Raw genomic sequence first — 17,806 nt, 5'->3', positions numbered from 1 at the left:
TTTTTTCTTTTAAATATATATCTATTTGATTTTTCAAATTAAAGTTTTACAATCACATATCCAACCTACAGTACATCATAAAAACAAGATTCCAAAGAACCTCCTGGACTTCCCTCCTCTACTTCCCTTTGTGGGTCCTATTGTTAATCATTTCTTCCTGCATCTTTTAAAATAATCCAAATCATTAACATCTCCATGATATCCAAAATTCACCATTAAACTACAAGTGTTATTCCAATCCTACTAACATTTTTAACTGTTTACAATCATTTTTTAAGATCCCCCCAATTCCTTATTAAATTTTTGGTCTTCCCGATTTCTGATTCTTCCGGTCGTTTTTGCCATTTTGGCATAATCCATCACCTTAATCTGCCATTCTTCTCTGGTAGGGACTTTATCTTCTTTCCATCGCTGGGCCAATAACATCTGCGGGTCGCATACATAAATGGTCTTTTCTGCTCCATTGGGAATTCGGCACCTAGGAGAAAGGCTTTGGCCCATCAATATCTTACCTGGGTCCCTGCCATCATCTTCCAGAGTGGGAAGTGGTGACACCAGTTCAGCTCCAACACCACTGGAGTAACATGAGCTCTATGTATTTTGCATGCATTTTCAGGTGTTTTACGGCTATTCTCTGTTTGTTTTCAAAGTGATATGAAGGCAGTTCAGAAGCAGCCCTTACTTCTCCTGGGCATCTCTACACCTAGACACATGGTTTAACATTTATCCCTCTCCCCAAGACCTCGAATTCTGTGATGGAAAGTAAGAGTGGCTGAGAATGTTCAACATTCTCATAAAACTACATTACCCAGAGTCTGGGAGAATTAATCCAGTATGGACCCAATATGAGCTCAGTGTAGACATAATCTAAGAAATGCTATATTTTTAGGACCCACTTTATTTCTGTGATGGTAAGTTTCTTTCGATTGCTTTTAATGTTGTGTTTTAATGGTTGTAACATGTTCTGGAACATTAGTTTGGTGGTGATGGTGATAATTGTCCATTTGCAGTTCTTGGTGCAGAAAGTATTGATCTGATGTGTAGAGATCGTTCCTATTCTACTTAATTCAAGAGGGTTCTGGGAGCTTCTTTGTGTGAAAGAAGCAAGCAGAAGTTTCATGATGTTTGGGTTATTCCATCAGAGAAGCTTAGTACAGCTGGTTTAAACTGGTTCTCTTATCTCTTTTGTCTAGGTCATGCTGACTATAAAAGTAAGGTCAGAAAGAGTCTGGGTTTCACTTTCACTTTATATTATCCTTCTGGTGTGGTGTTCTGTACATAGTACGCTTAGTGGTTTAGCCTTTTTAGAAGTTATTGCAAGTTTAAGTTAAGTCTGCTGCAACTGGATTTCTTATGGGCAGTGCCAATCCTGAATGTATTGTATTTGTGACCGTCATGCTCATTTGCCTTCAGTAGCAGCAAAGCTCTGCTGGATGAAATTCAATTGCCTCTGGTCTATTTTTGCAGACTCCTGCAACATGTTTAAGTTGTTACTCTGCCAACTATACATTGGAATCTACTCTGGATCAATATTGAGTAGAATTCCAAGCCTGTGGCCATTTAGCACAGGCTAAGCACTCCGCTTTCTGACAGGGACCAGCTGCAAGCAGGACATCATTGCCGTGTCCTTTGTGGTTAATCTCAGAATCTGTAAAATGAAGATACAGGTGTAGTCTCTAAAGAGAGATGTGACTTTACCAGTTCATTTTCATGTTATGAGCATTTTGTTTTGTGTGGAACAGCCCAGCAGAGAAATTCTAGGTCAGCAAGACAGCAGTATTTAAAATGGTCTCTGTGGCATCACCTTCCTCTTGTCGTGTGATTGCATGCTGTGTGCACACAAATAGTAGCTCTCCATGTGAAAATGATTCGTCACCGTGCTAGCTTTGACCTCAGGAATAAATGTGTGAACTGGTCCTCCGTCACTGGCCACCAGTACATCCTGCCACAGTTAATTCCCAAACCATATGTATTCACTGAATGGTTATGAAAGAGAAATTTGTTTTGGATTCAGAAAAACAAACTTTTTTTCTAGACTGCAACTTCTCACATTATAAAGGTAAAGGACCCCTGGACGTTTAAGTCCAGTCAAAGGCGATTATGGGGTGCAGCACATCTCGCTTTTCACGCCAAGGGAGCAGGCATTTGTCCACAGACAGCTTTCCGGGTCATGTGACCAGCACGACTAAACCGCTTCTGGCACAATGGAACACCATGACGGAAACCAGAGCGCTCAGAAACTCTGTTTACCTTCCCACTGGAGAGGTACCTATTTATCTACTTGCACTGGCGTGCTTTTGAACTGCTAGGTTGGCAGGAGCTAGGACAGAGCAATGGGAACTCACTCCGTCAGGCGGATTCGAACCACCAACCTTCCGATCAGCATCCCCAAGAGGTTCAGTGGATTAGTCCACAGCTCCCTTTCTCACATCATATACAAAGCAAGGATGTATGCAATTTGGTAAAGATTACCCCACATTTCATGGTAGATTGCATCCACACAGTGTTTTTGTCAGAATTCAGCAGTGTCTATCCTACTGGCATTTTGTACTGCAAATTGCAGTTTACAGGGGCCTGTTGATCACCATCTACATTTCCTTTGGAATGACCTTCCCTGAAGTAATCTGCAAAAGGATCGACAAGAAATGCATCTCTCTCTGCACCCATAGAGGACTAGCTCTATGGCACACTAGACCTCTAGGCTCCTATTGTGACATCATAGAACAGCTCAAGCGCCTTGGTTAATGCCTGCCAACTGCCGTGCAAGTGAAGATCTTGAACTGGTTACTACTAAGATTATTTCTGCCCACAGTGCAGAGGTATGGTTATGGAAAGGGCCGCAAAAATTTTGAGCTGCAAAAATCTAGGCTCATCTCCCATTGGAACTGGATCACCTTTGAATGGCTCTGTACAACTTAGTAGCTCTTTCTTTACAATGGAAACATAACAGTAACTGTGGATAAACTTAGCAAGTGCTGGTACAGTAATACCTCCTTGAATGTCCGCCTCATCTAGCTTCCATTCCGCCGTCATGCCTCTAAGAAGCTTGCATCAGTAGGAGGGTTTTGGTTGCTAAGCATTCATTTGTTATCTAGTCTGTCCAAGCACTAAAACTGCATTCTAACAGCCAGGAATCTCCAGAGTTGGCCCAACAATGCCTTTTTTTCCCATTTGGCCCCCACCATGACTGGCCAAATTCCGCCAGGCTCTGCCTCAGTGTGCCAGGTACCATTTTTAGAATGTGTTTGTTTGCTTGCTCTGGTTTTATCCCTTCCTTCCTTTGAGGAGTTCAGGATGCCCTGGGTAGGGCTCTCTTCCATCCTTTTATCCTTACAACATTCCTGTGAGGTCATTCCAGTGAGGTCATTCCAGTGAGATTCATGTTTTGAGTGGGGATTTTCAGCCTCAGCCCTCTAACCACACTGGAACCCTCCTGGGTCTAACCCTGAACCGCCAGGTTTCACTGCTTGGTCCATTTGGGGTCCTGCCCAGAGATTCATAAGCTGACAACCCCAGAGTAGGGATGGCATTTGAGGTAGTGCGAGAAAGCAGGTGGTTAGAGATAATGCTTTCCTCCTCCTGGTGACAAAAACCAGCCCAGTTAAATAACCCCTTGTGCAAATATGAAAATATGTGGCCTTCAGTATTATAATAGAGAGCATACATCTATGTATACATATCAACATTTAAAAATATGCACCAGCCATTTGAACCCCTTTGAAGGAGACTAAAAAAAATCTGTTATTGCATTGACAGAGGAATAGATAGATGCTGAACTGGATCTTCATGAGAATGAGGAAGAGAAGAAAGAACGACCGCATGCAGATTCCTTGGAGGCAACCCTTGCTGTTAGCGGTAGGTAGGTACCAATGTTTTTCGGAAAGAGAGTAATATGGGCATAGTCATAGCTCCAGGTGAACCTTTCCTCTTCATGCACAAATAGCAACAGCTGACAACAAGCCTTATTACAAGCATCCTTTAACATTGTAAAATATCGTGGCAGGGCAGCTGGGGTTGGTAAGATAAGGCAGTTTTCTACACTTGGCTTCCTTCCTGAAGCCAAGCTTTGCTGCCACTTAGCAAGAGGAGAGACAGGTGGAAATTTTCCTTGCATCCCTACTTGCAAAGGGCTGCATTGGCTAGCCAGGCTCCCCCCCTGCGCGGGCAGGCAGGTGGCTCAGCATAATCCCACTTTGCTCTGCCGGGGATGGGGTCACTCTGGCAGCATCAGTAGTGAGGGCTGGGCTGTCACCCCCCTGCATGACACACATGCCCCCCCCTGGTGTGCAAGCCTGCCCCGGGTGCCGGCAACCAACGCTAGGCCACTGTTTGGATCCAATGTATACAGTTGACCTTTCCCCCCTAGTACTTCCAAACAAGGCAAAATCCCTTTCTCAGAGGCGCATTAGCATCCACTGTGTATCTCCCTGGTTCTCATGCACAAATCTAAAGGTCTGCTGTTCCTCATGGATAACCCCCCCCCCCACTCCATTATCTGATCTGCAGTCAGAAAGCAGTATTTATGCGTTCACCTATCAATTTTGTTGATGTGCATACAGAAAGGCAGAATTCACATATGAGCAAAGAGAAGAAAAATGAAGAGCAGAGGTCAGCTCCCTTGGAACCAGTCCTTCCTTTCATTAGTAGGTAGAACCATAACCTTATTGATTCTTGTGTGTAATTGGAGCTAGGCGTGCCTATGGGGGGTGTTTAACAATGTGCAACCTATTATTATTATTTATTGAATTTATATACTGCCCTATGCCCGGAGGTCTCAGGGCAAATCATAGAACAAAATCAAAATATAAAACCTCTCTCTCTCTCTCTCTCTCCCTCTCTCTCTCTCCCCCCCTCTCTATATATATTCAAAATAAAATCAACAACCCAATAACAACCCCAACCTAGTCAGCCAACATATTCTGGCAGGCCCAGGGGAAAAAATCAGCTGCAAGTCTAGGTGACTGCAATGTGCTCTACATGGGGGCTACCTTTGAAGGTGACGCAGAAACTACAATTAATCCAGAATGCGGCAGCTAGACTGGTGACTAGGAGTGGCCGACGAGACAATATAAAACTGGTCCTGAAAGACACCATTCAAAGTGTTGGTGCTGACCTTTAATGCCCTAAACGGCCTCAGCCCAGTATACCTGAGGGAGCATCTCCACCCCCATCGTTCAGCCTGAGGTCCAGCTCCAAGGTCTTCTGGCAGTTCCCTCACTGCGAGAAGTGAGGTTACAGGGAACCAGGCAGAGGGCCTTCTTGGTAGTGGCGCCTGCCCTGTGGAACGCCCTCCCATCAGATGTCAAGGAAATGAACAACGATCTGGCTTTTAGAAGACATCTGAAGTCAGCCCTGTTTAGGGAAGTTTTTAATGTTTGATGTTTCATCGTGTTTTTAATATTCTGTTGGGAGCCACCCAGAGTGGCTGGGCAAACCCAGCCAGATAGGCGGGGGTATAAATATATTATTATTATTATTATTATTATTATTATTATTATTATTAAAATAACTTTTGTGGGAAATGCTAAGCTGTGGCCCATGTAAACCTTCTGTGGGTTCTTCTAGGCATAAGCAGGCAATGTGAAAAAGTACATGAGGACCCTAGGCCACATCCTTAGATGGTTTTGTTATTAAGTGTGTCCCTGCCCATTACTGTGTGTCTAAAACATGTGTCACCGGACAAGTGTGCTATAGGAAGATCTTGGGCCCAGAGTTGTGGTGTAGCACTGGGAAGTTGCCTTGTGTATCAGTGACCAGAGGGAATTGGCAAGGACTACTAAGTCCTGAACTGGTTTCAAGAGGAAACCAATTATTATTACAAAGTGCCTTGCGGCTTGAAATGCCAAGGTGAAATAATTCCCCAGAGGGGTAGCCAATTTCCAGCTCTTGCAGCAAAATACAACATTCCCTCCAACATTTCTCTGATGAAAATAGGGATGTCCTATTCCATAATAATATTATTAATAATATTTTCCTATTTATACCCACCCACCTGACTGGATTACACCAGCCGCTCTGGGCGCTTCCAACATACGTGAAAGCATAATAAAACATTAAACTTCAAAACTTCAAAAAAAACTTCCCTATACAGGCCTGGATTCAGATGGCTTGGGGGTCGGATGACTCCATACACACACACACCCAACATTTCTACAATGAAAATAGGGATGTCCTAAGGAAAAGTGGGGCATTCCTGGATCAAATCAGAAACAGGGATGACTTCTGTAAATCTGGGACTGTCCCTGGAAAATGGAGACACTTGGAGGGTCTGAAACAACCAAGAATCTTGCAACACCTGAACAACTAGCTAACAAATTTATTAAGGCATCAGCTTTTGTGGACTACAGTCCATTTCATCAAACATACGATGAGTTACCCTGAGTTCCAGGTTTATCTACACATTGTTTGAGGGAGGGGAGATGTAAACACTCAGGTGAGAGGGAAATGAAATGGAGACAAGTACAAACAGTGATAAAGTACCAAACTGTACGTTATTGTAAATTGTAAATAGCTTTGAACTGTTTATAGTATTGTGTTCTAATTTTTGTAACCAGTGCTTTTTTCTGGGGGTACGCAGGGGTACACATACCCCTAAACATTTTGTGAATCTGTGTACTTTTGTCCATTTACTGTATTTATTTTTCCCAATTTGAACTATAAAATGGTGATTTTCTTGAGTCAAAATGAGAATACCCCTAAACATTTTTTTAAAGAAAAAAAACCACTGGTTGTAACCCACCTTGAGACCTTAGGGTGAAGGGCAGGTTATTAGTAGTAGTAGTGCTGGTGGTGGTGATAGTAGTAGTAGTAGTAACTCACAAAACACAAATTAAAATAGTTACAGAGAGTAAAATGGCTAGTTTGAGTAACCATCTGTACATAGTTGAACTGTATACTGGCTTCACCACCCTGCCTGAACCAACAGCTTATATTTGCTTGTTTCTCCAGTATGAGGCAAGGAATGTTAATGTTGCCATTTAGGGAGTAGAGTTGGTAGGGATCTGGCAAGCCTAAATGCAATGGGGAAAGCTCAGATGCAAATGGCAGGGGTTTGGGCTACATAACTGCGATATCCTGAAAACGGAGGAGACAATTTAGGGAAGCTGGGATTTGGAAAAATCCCGAGCCAAACTAATGGGGTTAGCAGGTTCACTCATCCCTATTGAAAAGTGAGATGTGACATGGATCTAAGCCATGGATTTTATTATGTGTATCTAAGCCACAGATATACATGCTGCTTTGCATTTCATAATCTTGTTCTGTAAGCATCTGCAAATATTCATTTAAATAAGCAAATGACAATTTCCTAATTCTGCGTCATGTTCATTCTTCTCATTGCAGATCTTCTCCAAGAATCACAGTCAGCTGTGGAGTTGAAGAAAGTCAAAATGGCAAAACTAACACCAAGGGTTGTAATTCCTTTAATGGTGAGAATAACAGAAGCAGCGAGACGTTAATTTGGTCTGTTCTAAGAATAAATTGGGGCTAGACTACATTACTGCTTCTGCATTCTAGATTAATTGTAGTTTCCGGGTCACCTTCAAAGGTAGCCCCACATAGAGCGCATTGCAGTAGTCCAAGCGGGAGATAACCAGAGCATGCACTACTCTGGTGAGACAGTCTGTGGGCAGGTAGGGTCTCAGCCTGCGTACCAGATGGAGCTGGTAGACAGCTGCCCTGGACACAGAATTGACCTGCGCCTCCATGGACAGCTGTGAGTCCAAAATGACTCCCAGGCTGTGGACCTGGTCCTTCAGGGGCACAGTTACCCCATTCAGGACCAAGGAGTCCTCCACACCTGCCCAAGTCTGGCTTGATTAGGTTGATTATCCATATCATCTGACACTTTTTCTCCCAGAATAACCAACCAGTTGCCCTGGGAGACTCACAAGCCAAGTATAATGGAGAGAGCCGTCACCTCTGATCATTTTAGTTGAGGAGTAGAATTTATAATGGTAAACTTATGCATCCATATGCTCCACCTGAAATTATCACAACTGCTTATAAGGGCCATGGAAGTGTTTCCCATTAACCCTATATGTGAAAGTATGCTTGGCATTTTTCAGGAGCCCTCAAAGAAATGGAGAAAGTTTTCTTACTCTCCTCAGTGGATCAGTATATTGGACGTGGCTCAGAAAATCTTCGATGAAGAAGATAGAGTGAAGAAGAAACAAAAGCAGAATAAAAGGGGAGGGGAGGAAATGCTAGCAGGTGGGAATTTGGAGGAGGGAAAAGCGGAAATAAAAAGGGAACAATTGTCTGACCTTTGTGCTCCAGAGGGCATCCAACCAAATACTGGATGGGATCTGCAACTCTTACGGGAGCAATTGCCAACTCCAGGGCCCTCATATCTACAGGCGGAGAAAGAGATCTTAACAGTGAATGAAATAGAGGATATCATCCAGGAAATTGTGGCTGTCAGGGCTAAAGAGAGGCTCTCTGAAGAAAGCATGCCTCCTGAAGGAAGAGAGCTCTTCTATCAAGATGCCTCTTCTATCAATGCGCAGAAGCCATGCTACCATAGGGACCGGAGGATGCCACACTAAGGTGTGCATCCATTGCTCAACCACTGCTCAGAAACCAAAATGTATGCCACTGCCATCACAGTGCCATTAAATAAACATTCCCATTTATATCGCAACACTAGGGTGTTGTTGTCTTTTGCTGCTGCTGTTGCTTTTCAACTGGCATGGGGGAAGTGGGCTAAATGCTTGAAGATGCAGAATGGTGTTGTGTTAGGTTTTTTTATATATAAAAAAGTGCTCATTTTGCAGAATAAAACCTCACCTTTATTGGAAGCCTTTCATGCTCTCTTCAGAAGAATGCCACATGCATTCTCTCAACACAAAAGGCACATGCACACAGAGGCTTCCATGTACCCTGGAACCCTGTGCAATTGGGGTTGTGGGTCATGTGGAAATTCTTGTGTGTGTGGAAAGTACAACAACAACAACAACAACAACAACAACAACAACTTATTTATTAATTATTTATTTATACGCCACCCATTTGGCTGGGTTTCCCCAGCCACTCTGGGTGGCTCCCAACAGAATATTAAAAACACAATAAAACATCAAACATTAAAAACTTCCCTAAACAGGGCTGCCTTCAGATGTCTTCTAAAAGTCAGATAGTTGTTTATTTCCTTGGCATCTAATGGGAGGTTGTTCTACAGGGCGGGCGCCACTACCAAGAACTCTGCCTTGTTCCACTTCTTGCAGGGAGGGAATCGCCAGAGGCCCCTTGGAGCTGGACCTCAGTGTCTGGGGTGAACCATGGGGGTGGAGAGGCTCAAAATGCAGCATTTCTCCAGAAACTACCAGAGAGAAATTGATTGTGGCGAATGTTGTGTGTTGTGAGGAATCTGATGGGCAGTGGCATCCTCTGAACTGGTTGTGAGGAAATCAGGAAGGCAAAGGAATTGGAAAGAAAACCACATCCCAACCAAAGAGGAATGGTTGAACAAACTATGCGAATATTTAGAATTAGCAAAGTTAACTAATTTAATAAGACAAAAACCAAAAAGTATAATTCAGAAACAATGGAAATGTTTAAATGATTATATATGCAGACAAGGGTCAAATACAAGGTTTCGGTTGTGTTTAGAGTAGACTTGTGAGAGATCCAGAGAATTTAGTGATCTGATCATTTATGTGGGATTCTATGGGAGAAAAAAATATGGAATTACAAACACAATTTTGTTCAAAATGTTTATAGGAAGTGCAGTGTAAGCAGTGGAAGTCAATCAATGAAATTTTATTATTATTTACTTTTTGAAATATATGTAGAATAAACTTGGAAGAAATTCTTCCTCTTTTCTTCTTTTCCTAACTTTCCTTTCCTTTTCTTATTCTTTCTTCCTTTCTCTTTTCTTCTTCTTTCTTCTATACTTTTCTTTTTTATTAACAACATTATTGAGAACTTTGGATATATGTATGTAATTGTAATACTTTGTTTCGATTTTGTAAAAATTATGCTAAGTTAAGACAAATTATTTTTAAAGGGGGTGGGGCAGAAATCAGGAAGGCAGGTTGGTGGTGGCCAAGTGAGGGAGCTGGCTGGCTGAGGGCAGACAGAGATTGGGGGGGGCAGTGCCCCGTTTGTTCAAATGACCTAACCTCCACTAGGAAGATAAGGGTAATCTGGAAATATGCACAATGATGAAATGATTGCATTTCTTTAACGCTGAGACCTGATGCTGCTGCCTCCACTTTCATCTCTCAAGCAAAGCAAATAAATTACGGTTCAGCACCACCAGCAGGTGCAAAGGCCATGAGATTGTTTTAAACAAAGGGAAAGGGATTATGAAAGCTAACATGATAGAGAGCAACAAATGCCGAGAACAAAAAGGCAAATAGCCGTTATAATGACACAAAAGAGCAAATGTTGGTCCAGGCTTACGTCTGTACAGGGAGAATTATATAAATATTAAGAATAGTTCATGACTACTGCATTCTCCTGTAGGTTAAAAGTCTGGAGATGTTCGATATGCCACTGCAGGACATCTGAGGAAAAGCTTTGTGTATAGAAAAACCAAGTCAGAAAATAATGGGGCGGCAGGAGGAATCATTCAATATTGATGAAATTAAAAATGCTTATGGAAAAAGCACCAGAGCTTTGGCATGAAAGGCATGCAATATTTAATAATTATTTTTAATATGGTTGACACAATGGTAGGTCATGGAGCAGGGAGTGGTCATTGCGATACAGTGGTCCTGTCTTTTTTGGTTGTATTTTTGTGTGAGGAGAAAAAATCATGGTGCAGGAAGAAAAGTTGCAGGACAAAGAGGAATAAATATTCCTTCCTTTTCTCCTTCTGTTCTTCTCCCCTCCTCCATGCTGCATTCTGTCTTACCTCTTTCCGGTTGAGGCCAACCATAGGAAGAGCCGGCCTTCTCTGTGTGAAGCACTTGCTGGGTTCAGGTTCCTGCATTAGGAGGGGTGAAAACAGTTCTGTTTCTCGGAGAAAGCGGCAGAACAAATAGCCTACTTGAAAATTAAAGTAATATCCCTATAGATTCAGCATAGGCCACCAGGGTAAAGCCCATCGTATGGTTTGAGAGAGGCGTGAGAAAAGGAAAGGGAGACCCAACACCAATTCAGGCTTTTTGTTACCGGCAAAGATGTGAAATGGGAGTTCAAGCTGTCGGGGTCCAGCTGCTGCTTTTTGTCGCGACTCTGAACAAATTAGTAACATCGGATCAGGATGCCACCAGCGTAGCAAACGCTTCCTGACACAGGTACTCACTCCTAAAAGGTGTCAGTCTTTGAGAAGATGCCCTAAGGCACATTAAGTCAGGCAAGTGATGGAGAAAAACTCTTCCACCCAGTCATAAAACACAGCAAATTCTCTTGTGCTCTTTCATCCGCAAAGGACAACTGCGGCATAGAGAAGAATAGAGAGGAACTGGCATTACTCCATTATTATTATTATTAAATTTTGTTATTTTAATGCACTTAATATTTTTTAAAAAAATTCTAAGTGATGTCCAACATGAATACAATAAACAATGTCATTAAAACAAACATAAAACACAAAACTAGTATGCTGTTGTTTGTTGTTTAGTCGTTTAGTCGTGTCTGATTCTTCGTGACCCCATGGACCAGAGCACGCCAGGCACTCCTGTCTTGCACTGCCTCCCGCAGTTTGGTCAAACTCATGTTCGTAGCTTCGAGAACACTGTCCAACCATCTCATCCTCTGTCGTCCCCTTCTCCTTGTGCCCTCAATCTTTCCCAACATCAGGGTCTTTTCCAGGGAGTCTTCTCTTCTCATAAGGTGGCCAAAATATTGGAGCCTCAGCTTCAGGATCTGTCCTTCCAGTGAGCACTCAGGGCTGATTTCCTTCAGAATGGATAGGTTTGATCTTCTTGCAGTCCATGGGACTCTCAAGAGTCTCCTCCAGCACCATAATTCAAAAGCATCCATTCTTCGGCGATCAGCCTTCTTTATGGTCCAGCTCTCACTTCCATACATCACTACTGGGAAAACCATAGCTTTAACTATACGGACCTTTGTTGGCAAGGTGATGTCTCTGCTTTTTAAGATGCTAGTATAAAAGCATATAAAAGCAGGAATCCAGAGAATTCAAATAAATGAAAACAGGGTTCAGCCTTCTGGATCCTGATATGTCTCTACAACACTTGGCTCTACATTAAACACTTGGCCTCACTGCTTCCTGCCATTTATTTATTCTTAAGTGCACAGTTAGAAGCTGCAGTGTCATCAATATGCCTGTGATACTCAGCACTGTTTCTGTGTTACCCCCAATTCAGCTATGCCGGTGGAAGTCCTTGGATGCAGTAATGCAATATTGAGGGCCAATAAAATGAACCTCAGTCCTGGCCAGGCTAGGCTTCTCTGGGTTTGTGGTTCATCTGCTTAAATAAAGGATTAGGATCACAGTCTGGGAGTCTTGTTCCTAGGCCTACTTTTGACACTGGAGGCTCAGGCAACCATTTCAGTCCATTTCACAGCTACAGTATGGTGTGCAAACTGCAGCCGGCCATAGACAGCAAAAGCCTAACCACCCTTATCCATGCCCTGGTATCATCTGAATTTTGACTGCTATCGTGTATTATACATGGGGCTGTCTTTGAAACTGGAGCTGGTTCACAACCTTGATATTTTATGAGTGGATGGTGTTTCTTTTCTTTTTTTTACTCTTTTTAAATATATATATATATATATTATTTTGACAAATTAATAATAATAAATAGGGGGGGAATGTGCACCCCACCACCGAGTCCATTCCACTGTAACTATCCAACTTTCCAAAATTTCAACACCTCTTGCAGTAGTTTTTTAATAGTACAAATTCTACAAATATCTCCTCAAAATCATTTCTCCTGCTTTTTCCCCATCTTGCCTTAATGGCACATGTTAATTTATCATTAATAGCTATATCCCACACCTCTTTATACCATTCTTCTATTTTATATTCTGCTTCCCCCTTCCACTTCCTCGCTATCATAATTCCTGCAGCTGTCAATAATTTATTATTATTATTATTATTATTATTATTATTATTATTATTAAAGATTTCTTGGTTTACAAAAGTATGTGCAATGTCTCTTTTTTCAAGTTACATTTTTTTACAATCAGTTTCATTTGTTGAGACATTAGCATAGCTGCCAAGTTTTCCCTTTTCTCGCGAGGAAGCCTATTCAGCATAATGGAAAATCCTGAAAAAAAGGGATAACTTGGCAGCTATGGACATTAGTGTTACATTAGCAAGAAAAGGGGGAAAGAGGTGGAGGGAGGAATGGTGAGTGGGGGTGGGGTCAGGTGGCAATGTTTCTATTTTACTTAATGTATATGTGGGGCTTTGTGGCATTGCCTGTGCATGTTTTCTTTGCTATTCGCTTGTGTTCTTTTGGTAGTAAGAGGTGTTGGGGTTGGCCTAGGGCAGGCATCCCAAAACTTCGGCCCTCCAGATGTTTTGGACTACAATTTCCATCATCCCTGACCACTGGTCCTGTTAGCTAGGGATCATGGGAGTTGTAGGCCAAAACATCTGGAGGGCCGCAGTTTGGGGATGCCTGGCCTAGGGTATGGTTGCTTGTTTGTGATGAATTTGTGAGTAAGTCTTTCATAGCCTGCAAACCTTCCACCCCATCGTAATTTGATAATAATGCTACCTCTGGACTCTCGGTCTGCTTTAACCCAGTGATTTCTGTTATTTCCTTAAACAACCTTTGCCATTGTTTATGTTTAGTTTGCATATTTACACCCCACCACATGTGGACATAATTCCCTGTTTCCTGGCATCCCCTCTAAGATAACACCAGATACTCCTTGTTTATTTTTAAGAAATAAAAATTACCTGAAGCTAACCATTTAAAATGTATTATGCTGCTTCACTGGCTACCACACCCTTTTATGAAGAAGAAGAAGAAGAAGAAGAAGAAGAAGAAGAAGAAGAAGAAGAAGAAGAAGAAGAAGAAGAAGAAGAAGAAGAAGAAGAAGAAGAAGAGTAGTTTGGATTTGATATCCCGCTATCACTACCCGAAGGAGTCTCAAAGCGGCTAACAATCTCCTTTTCCCTTCCTCTCCCACAACAAACACTCTGTGAGGTGAGTGGAGCTGAGAGACTTCAGAGAAGTGTGACTAGCCCTAGGTCACCCAGCAGCTGCATGTGGAGGAGCGGAGACACGAACCCGGTTCCCCAGATTACGAGTCTACCGCTCTTAACCACTATACCACACTGCTGCTTTCAAGACCTATGAGGCTTGGCACCCAGGCATCAGGAGGATGTACTTGTGCTTCAACCTGGTCATGCACTCAGATCATCTTCAGTTGCTCTAGGTGCCCCCTTCTATCCTAAGTGAGGTAATAACAACTGGAAAGAGGGTCTTCTCAATGGTGGCCTCTTGTCTATGACACCCCTTCCCCAAAGCAGTCTACCTGCCACCATAAGAACTTGAGTAGAGAGCCTTCCTGAATCAGACCAAAGGCCCATCTACTCTTTGAGTTGCCAATCGGTTGCAGTGGGAAGCCCACAAATGGGAACTGAGTGTAACAGCACTCTTTTATCTTATAATTCTCAACAAAGGGAACTCAAGGGCATACTTCCTCTATCAGTGTAGGTGGAACAGAGCCATTGGGACCAGTACCCACTGGCAGCGTTATGCTGCTGTCTTTGTACAAATCTATAGAGTAAAACATTCCTGGGAAGTAGTGCTTGGCAGTTGGGTGGCGTCTACTAATAATTACTTTCTCCATACAGCTGTCTGAACCAGGCCATGGCATAGCAAAAAATTTAAAAAAAACAGCACAAGGAACCAAGCTCTATGAATGTTTGCGTAGCCCACAACGACTTCCTCTCGGATCAGTTTCAGCCCATAGGATAGGGACGGAATACAGAACATGCCATTTCGCTAAGTACTTAACAGCTCCAATCCTGTATGTTTGCTAAACTGTAATAGCACTTAAGCTTATTGCAGGTGAATTCATGGTCTGTATCACGGAGCATAAAATGAAGCGTTTGGGAATGCAGTGCACAAAAACACCTTTAGAGCAGAACGTTTCCAAACAGACCTTGGTAATCATCCCAAGAAAGGGTTGCTTTTGACCTAGTAAACTCTGAGCTCCTATAACAGAATTGATGGATTTGAGGTGTGATTTCTTCAAAAAATATATTCCAAGAGCTGCACTGGAGCACAGCAAAGTTCAAAATATTTTAGCTTTCTGCTTCCAAGAATGTTCAATCAGCTGCTCCTGGGAAGATTAGTAGCAGGGCAGGAAGGAAATAGCCCATCATCTCCATTTGTCAACATCAGAGGTGGCCCACATGCCCCCTTCAGATGTTGTTGGACTCCCGCTCGCGTCACACCCAGCTTGCGCGGCCAATAGGACAATAGGAATTGCAGGCCAAAACTTCTGGGGAGCAAAAAAAAAAGATTAAGGTAAAGGACCCCTGGACGGTTAAGTCCAGTGAAAGGTGACTATGGGGTTGTGGCGCTCATCTCTCTTTCAGGCCAAGGTAGCCGGCGTTTGTCCAGAGACAGCTTTCTGGGTCATGTGGCCAGCAGGACTAAACCGCTTCTGATGCAACGGAACACCATGATGAAAGCAGAGTGCACAGAAACACCATTTACCTTCACGCCACAGCAGTACCTATTTATCTACTTGCGCTGGTGTGCTTTCGAACAGCTAGGTTGGCAGAAGCTGGGGCAGAGCAACGGGAGCTCACTCCGTCATGGGGATTCAAACCGTCGACCTTCCGATCTAAAACTAATAAAAATTATTATTTAAAAAATGGACAACCACTGGTCCACCCTTCTCCTCAATCTCGGCGATGGCAGTGCCAGTGGGGAAAATAGGGACATTCCGGGATCAAGTCAGAAGCCAGGATGGCTTCCATAATTCTGGGATTGTCCCTGGAAAATAGGGACACTTGGAGGGTATGGTCTGTGCTCACCATACTTAGGGGTCTTTGTCTTTAAAATGGACTTGGATCAGACAGTGCTTCAAGCTGAGGGCACCTTCAAACAAGAGGACTGCCGAAGGCATGAAATTGGGCCAAAGTCCACAGGTTGCCCACCTGTGCAATTGAGCCTGCAATGCCAGCTAATACTTGCTTTACTATTAAATAGTAATAATACCACTATGAAATAGTAATAATACCATATAGTATTAAATAGGAATTAATGGCATTATGTCACTTTCTAGGGGAAAAACAGGCAGCGTCCAAATTTGTTTAAAAAGAAGGTTGGGAAATTAAATGAAGAACAGAGCAGACTTAGCTAAAGCTCCAGAAAGATCTGTACATTAGAAAGAGGGGGCTATTGACAGCCTACTTCGTTCTCTGAATTATTTTTGAAAGTAGCATCGCCAGGAACCAAATTGCTATCAGCCGGCATCACGTAGTTCATTCAGAACAAGCTCCTACGGGTAATATGTTGGAGGAAATTGCTCATTGCGTGTCCCCAGCAGCTTGGCACAAAAAGGAAATTTAAGGTGCTTCTGTTCTACTCGACTAATATGAAGCGTGTCTGGGGGCAACAGAGGAAGAATCTGATCTTTGTTTCAGGATCTTTGTCAGTGTATGTGCTGCAAAGAAGGGAAGGCTATAGCGTTTCAGGCTCTAGGGAAGGAGGGGACCACAAAGAGTGGGGCATGACTGAAGGTACATTTTCCACACATCCAATGGAAAGCACTGAATTCAAGAGAAATGAAGGACTTGTTTACAGCGTGCACCATAAATTGGTGGCATTTACAGCCAGAAGCAAGAGAGGGGTGGTGCCACAGCGTCATTCTCCCGACACCTATGATTCATTCTTCCATGCCATTTTTGACTGCTGGGATAGCTCAGTCGGTACAGCATGACACTCTCAATCTCAGGGTCACGGGTTTGAACCCCATGTTGGGCAACAGAATCTTGCATTGCAGGGGGGGTGGAGCAGATGACCCTCGGGGTCTCTTCCAACTCTACGATTCTATGATTCCCTGGAAGTGCTGGATTGGCTCTGCCTGTGCAGTCCTGACCTCACTCAAATTCTGCCCTAGCAGTCCAGGTAAGCGACAGCAATGCCCCTGTCAAGAGGGTGACTCCAAGGCACTGCCTCGCCATGCTAGAGGCTCCTGGAAATGAAATATGCTGGTGGTCACATACTTGGATGGCTCTAAATGTGGACTAGATAAATTCAGGCAGGAAAAGTCCTTCATATGCCCACATAAGCCATAAGATGCAAATAGTGAAGCCCATAAGGCTGGGTCACCACCAGTGGAGCAACCCTCTTTGGGGCATTCAGGACAGACAAAAGAAAGTACTTGTTCACAAGGTGCATAGTTAAACTATGGAACTCACTCCCACAAGAAACAATGGTGGTCGTGCCAACACGGATGGCTTGACAGGAGGTTTAGACAAATTCACAAAGGATAATGCTATGAACAAGTTATGATGGCTTTGTTCTGCCTCTTCTGTTGGAAGCAATATACCTCCTAAAGCCAGTTTCTGGGCATCTCAGGTGGGAAAAATACAGTTGCACTCAGGTTCTGTTTTCAGGCTTCTCACAGACACCTGGTTGGCCCCTGTGAGAATGGCTCTCCTTATGTTCTAATCTTCAAAACAGGTCCTGCACTGGCTCCCCACACAATCTAGAACCCTGACTTCCCATGAGTACAGGAGGCTCCCCACTGTAATATGAGGCACATATTATAGTGGGGGAAAGATATATGCACCAAGTATGTATCAGAGGATCGCCAAGCCTGTGCCATCAGGATGTAACATCATCAAAAGCTAGAAGTCAGGTCATTTGTTATTTAGATCTAGAACCCCCCCCCATATTATTTTCTTGTGCAT

General features: G+C 43.1%; 1 protein-coding gene across 1 annotated transcript; it reads left to right on the top strand.

The window, feature by feature from the left end:
- Positions 1-1,793: 1,793 nt before the first annotated feature.
- Positions 1,794-8,546, top strand: LOC118082791 (uncharacterized; the record flags this gene model as incomplete). The annotated part of the gene is made up of 4 exons (XM_035110621.1): positions 1,794-1,828; positions 4,558-4,643; positions 7,342-7,427; positions 8,067-8,546. Coding segments are annotated over 4 exons (687 nt in total), but the record flags the coding sequence as incomplete, so codon positions are not given.
- Between the last annotated feature and the right edge of the window lie 9,260 nt (positions 8,547-17,806).

Source organism: Zootoca vivipara, chromosome 3 (assembly GCF_963506605.1).
Source record: "Zootoca vivipara chromosome 3, rZooViv1.1, whole genome shotgun sequence".
Lineage (NCBI taxonomy): Eukaryota > Metazoa > Chordata > Lepidosauria > Squamata > Lacertidae > Zootoca > Zootoca vivipara.
This window is presented reverse-complemented; position numbering and strand designations above follow the sequence as displayed.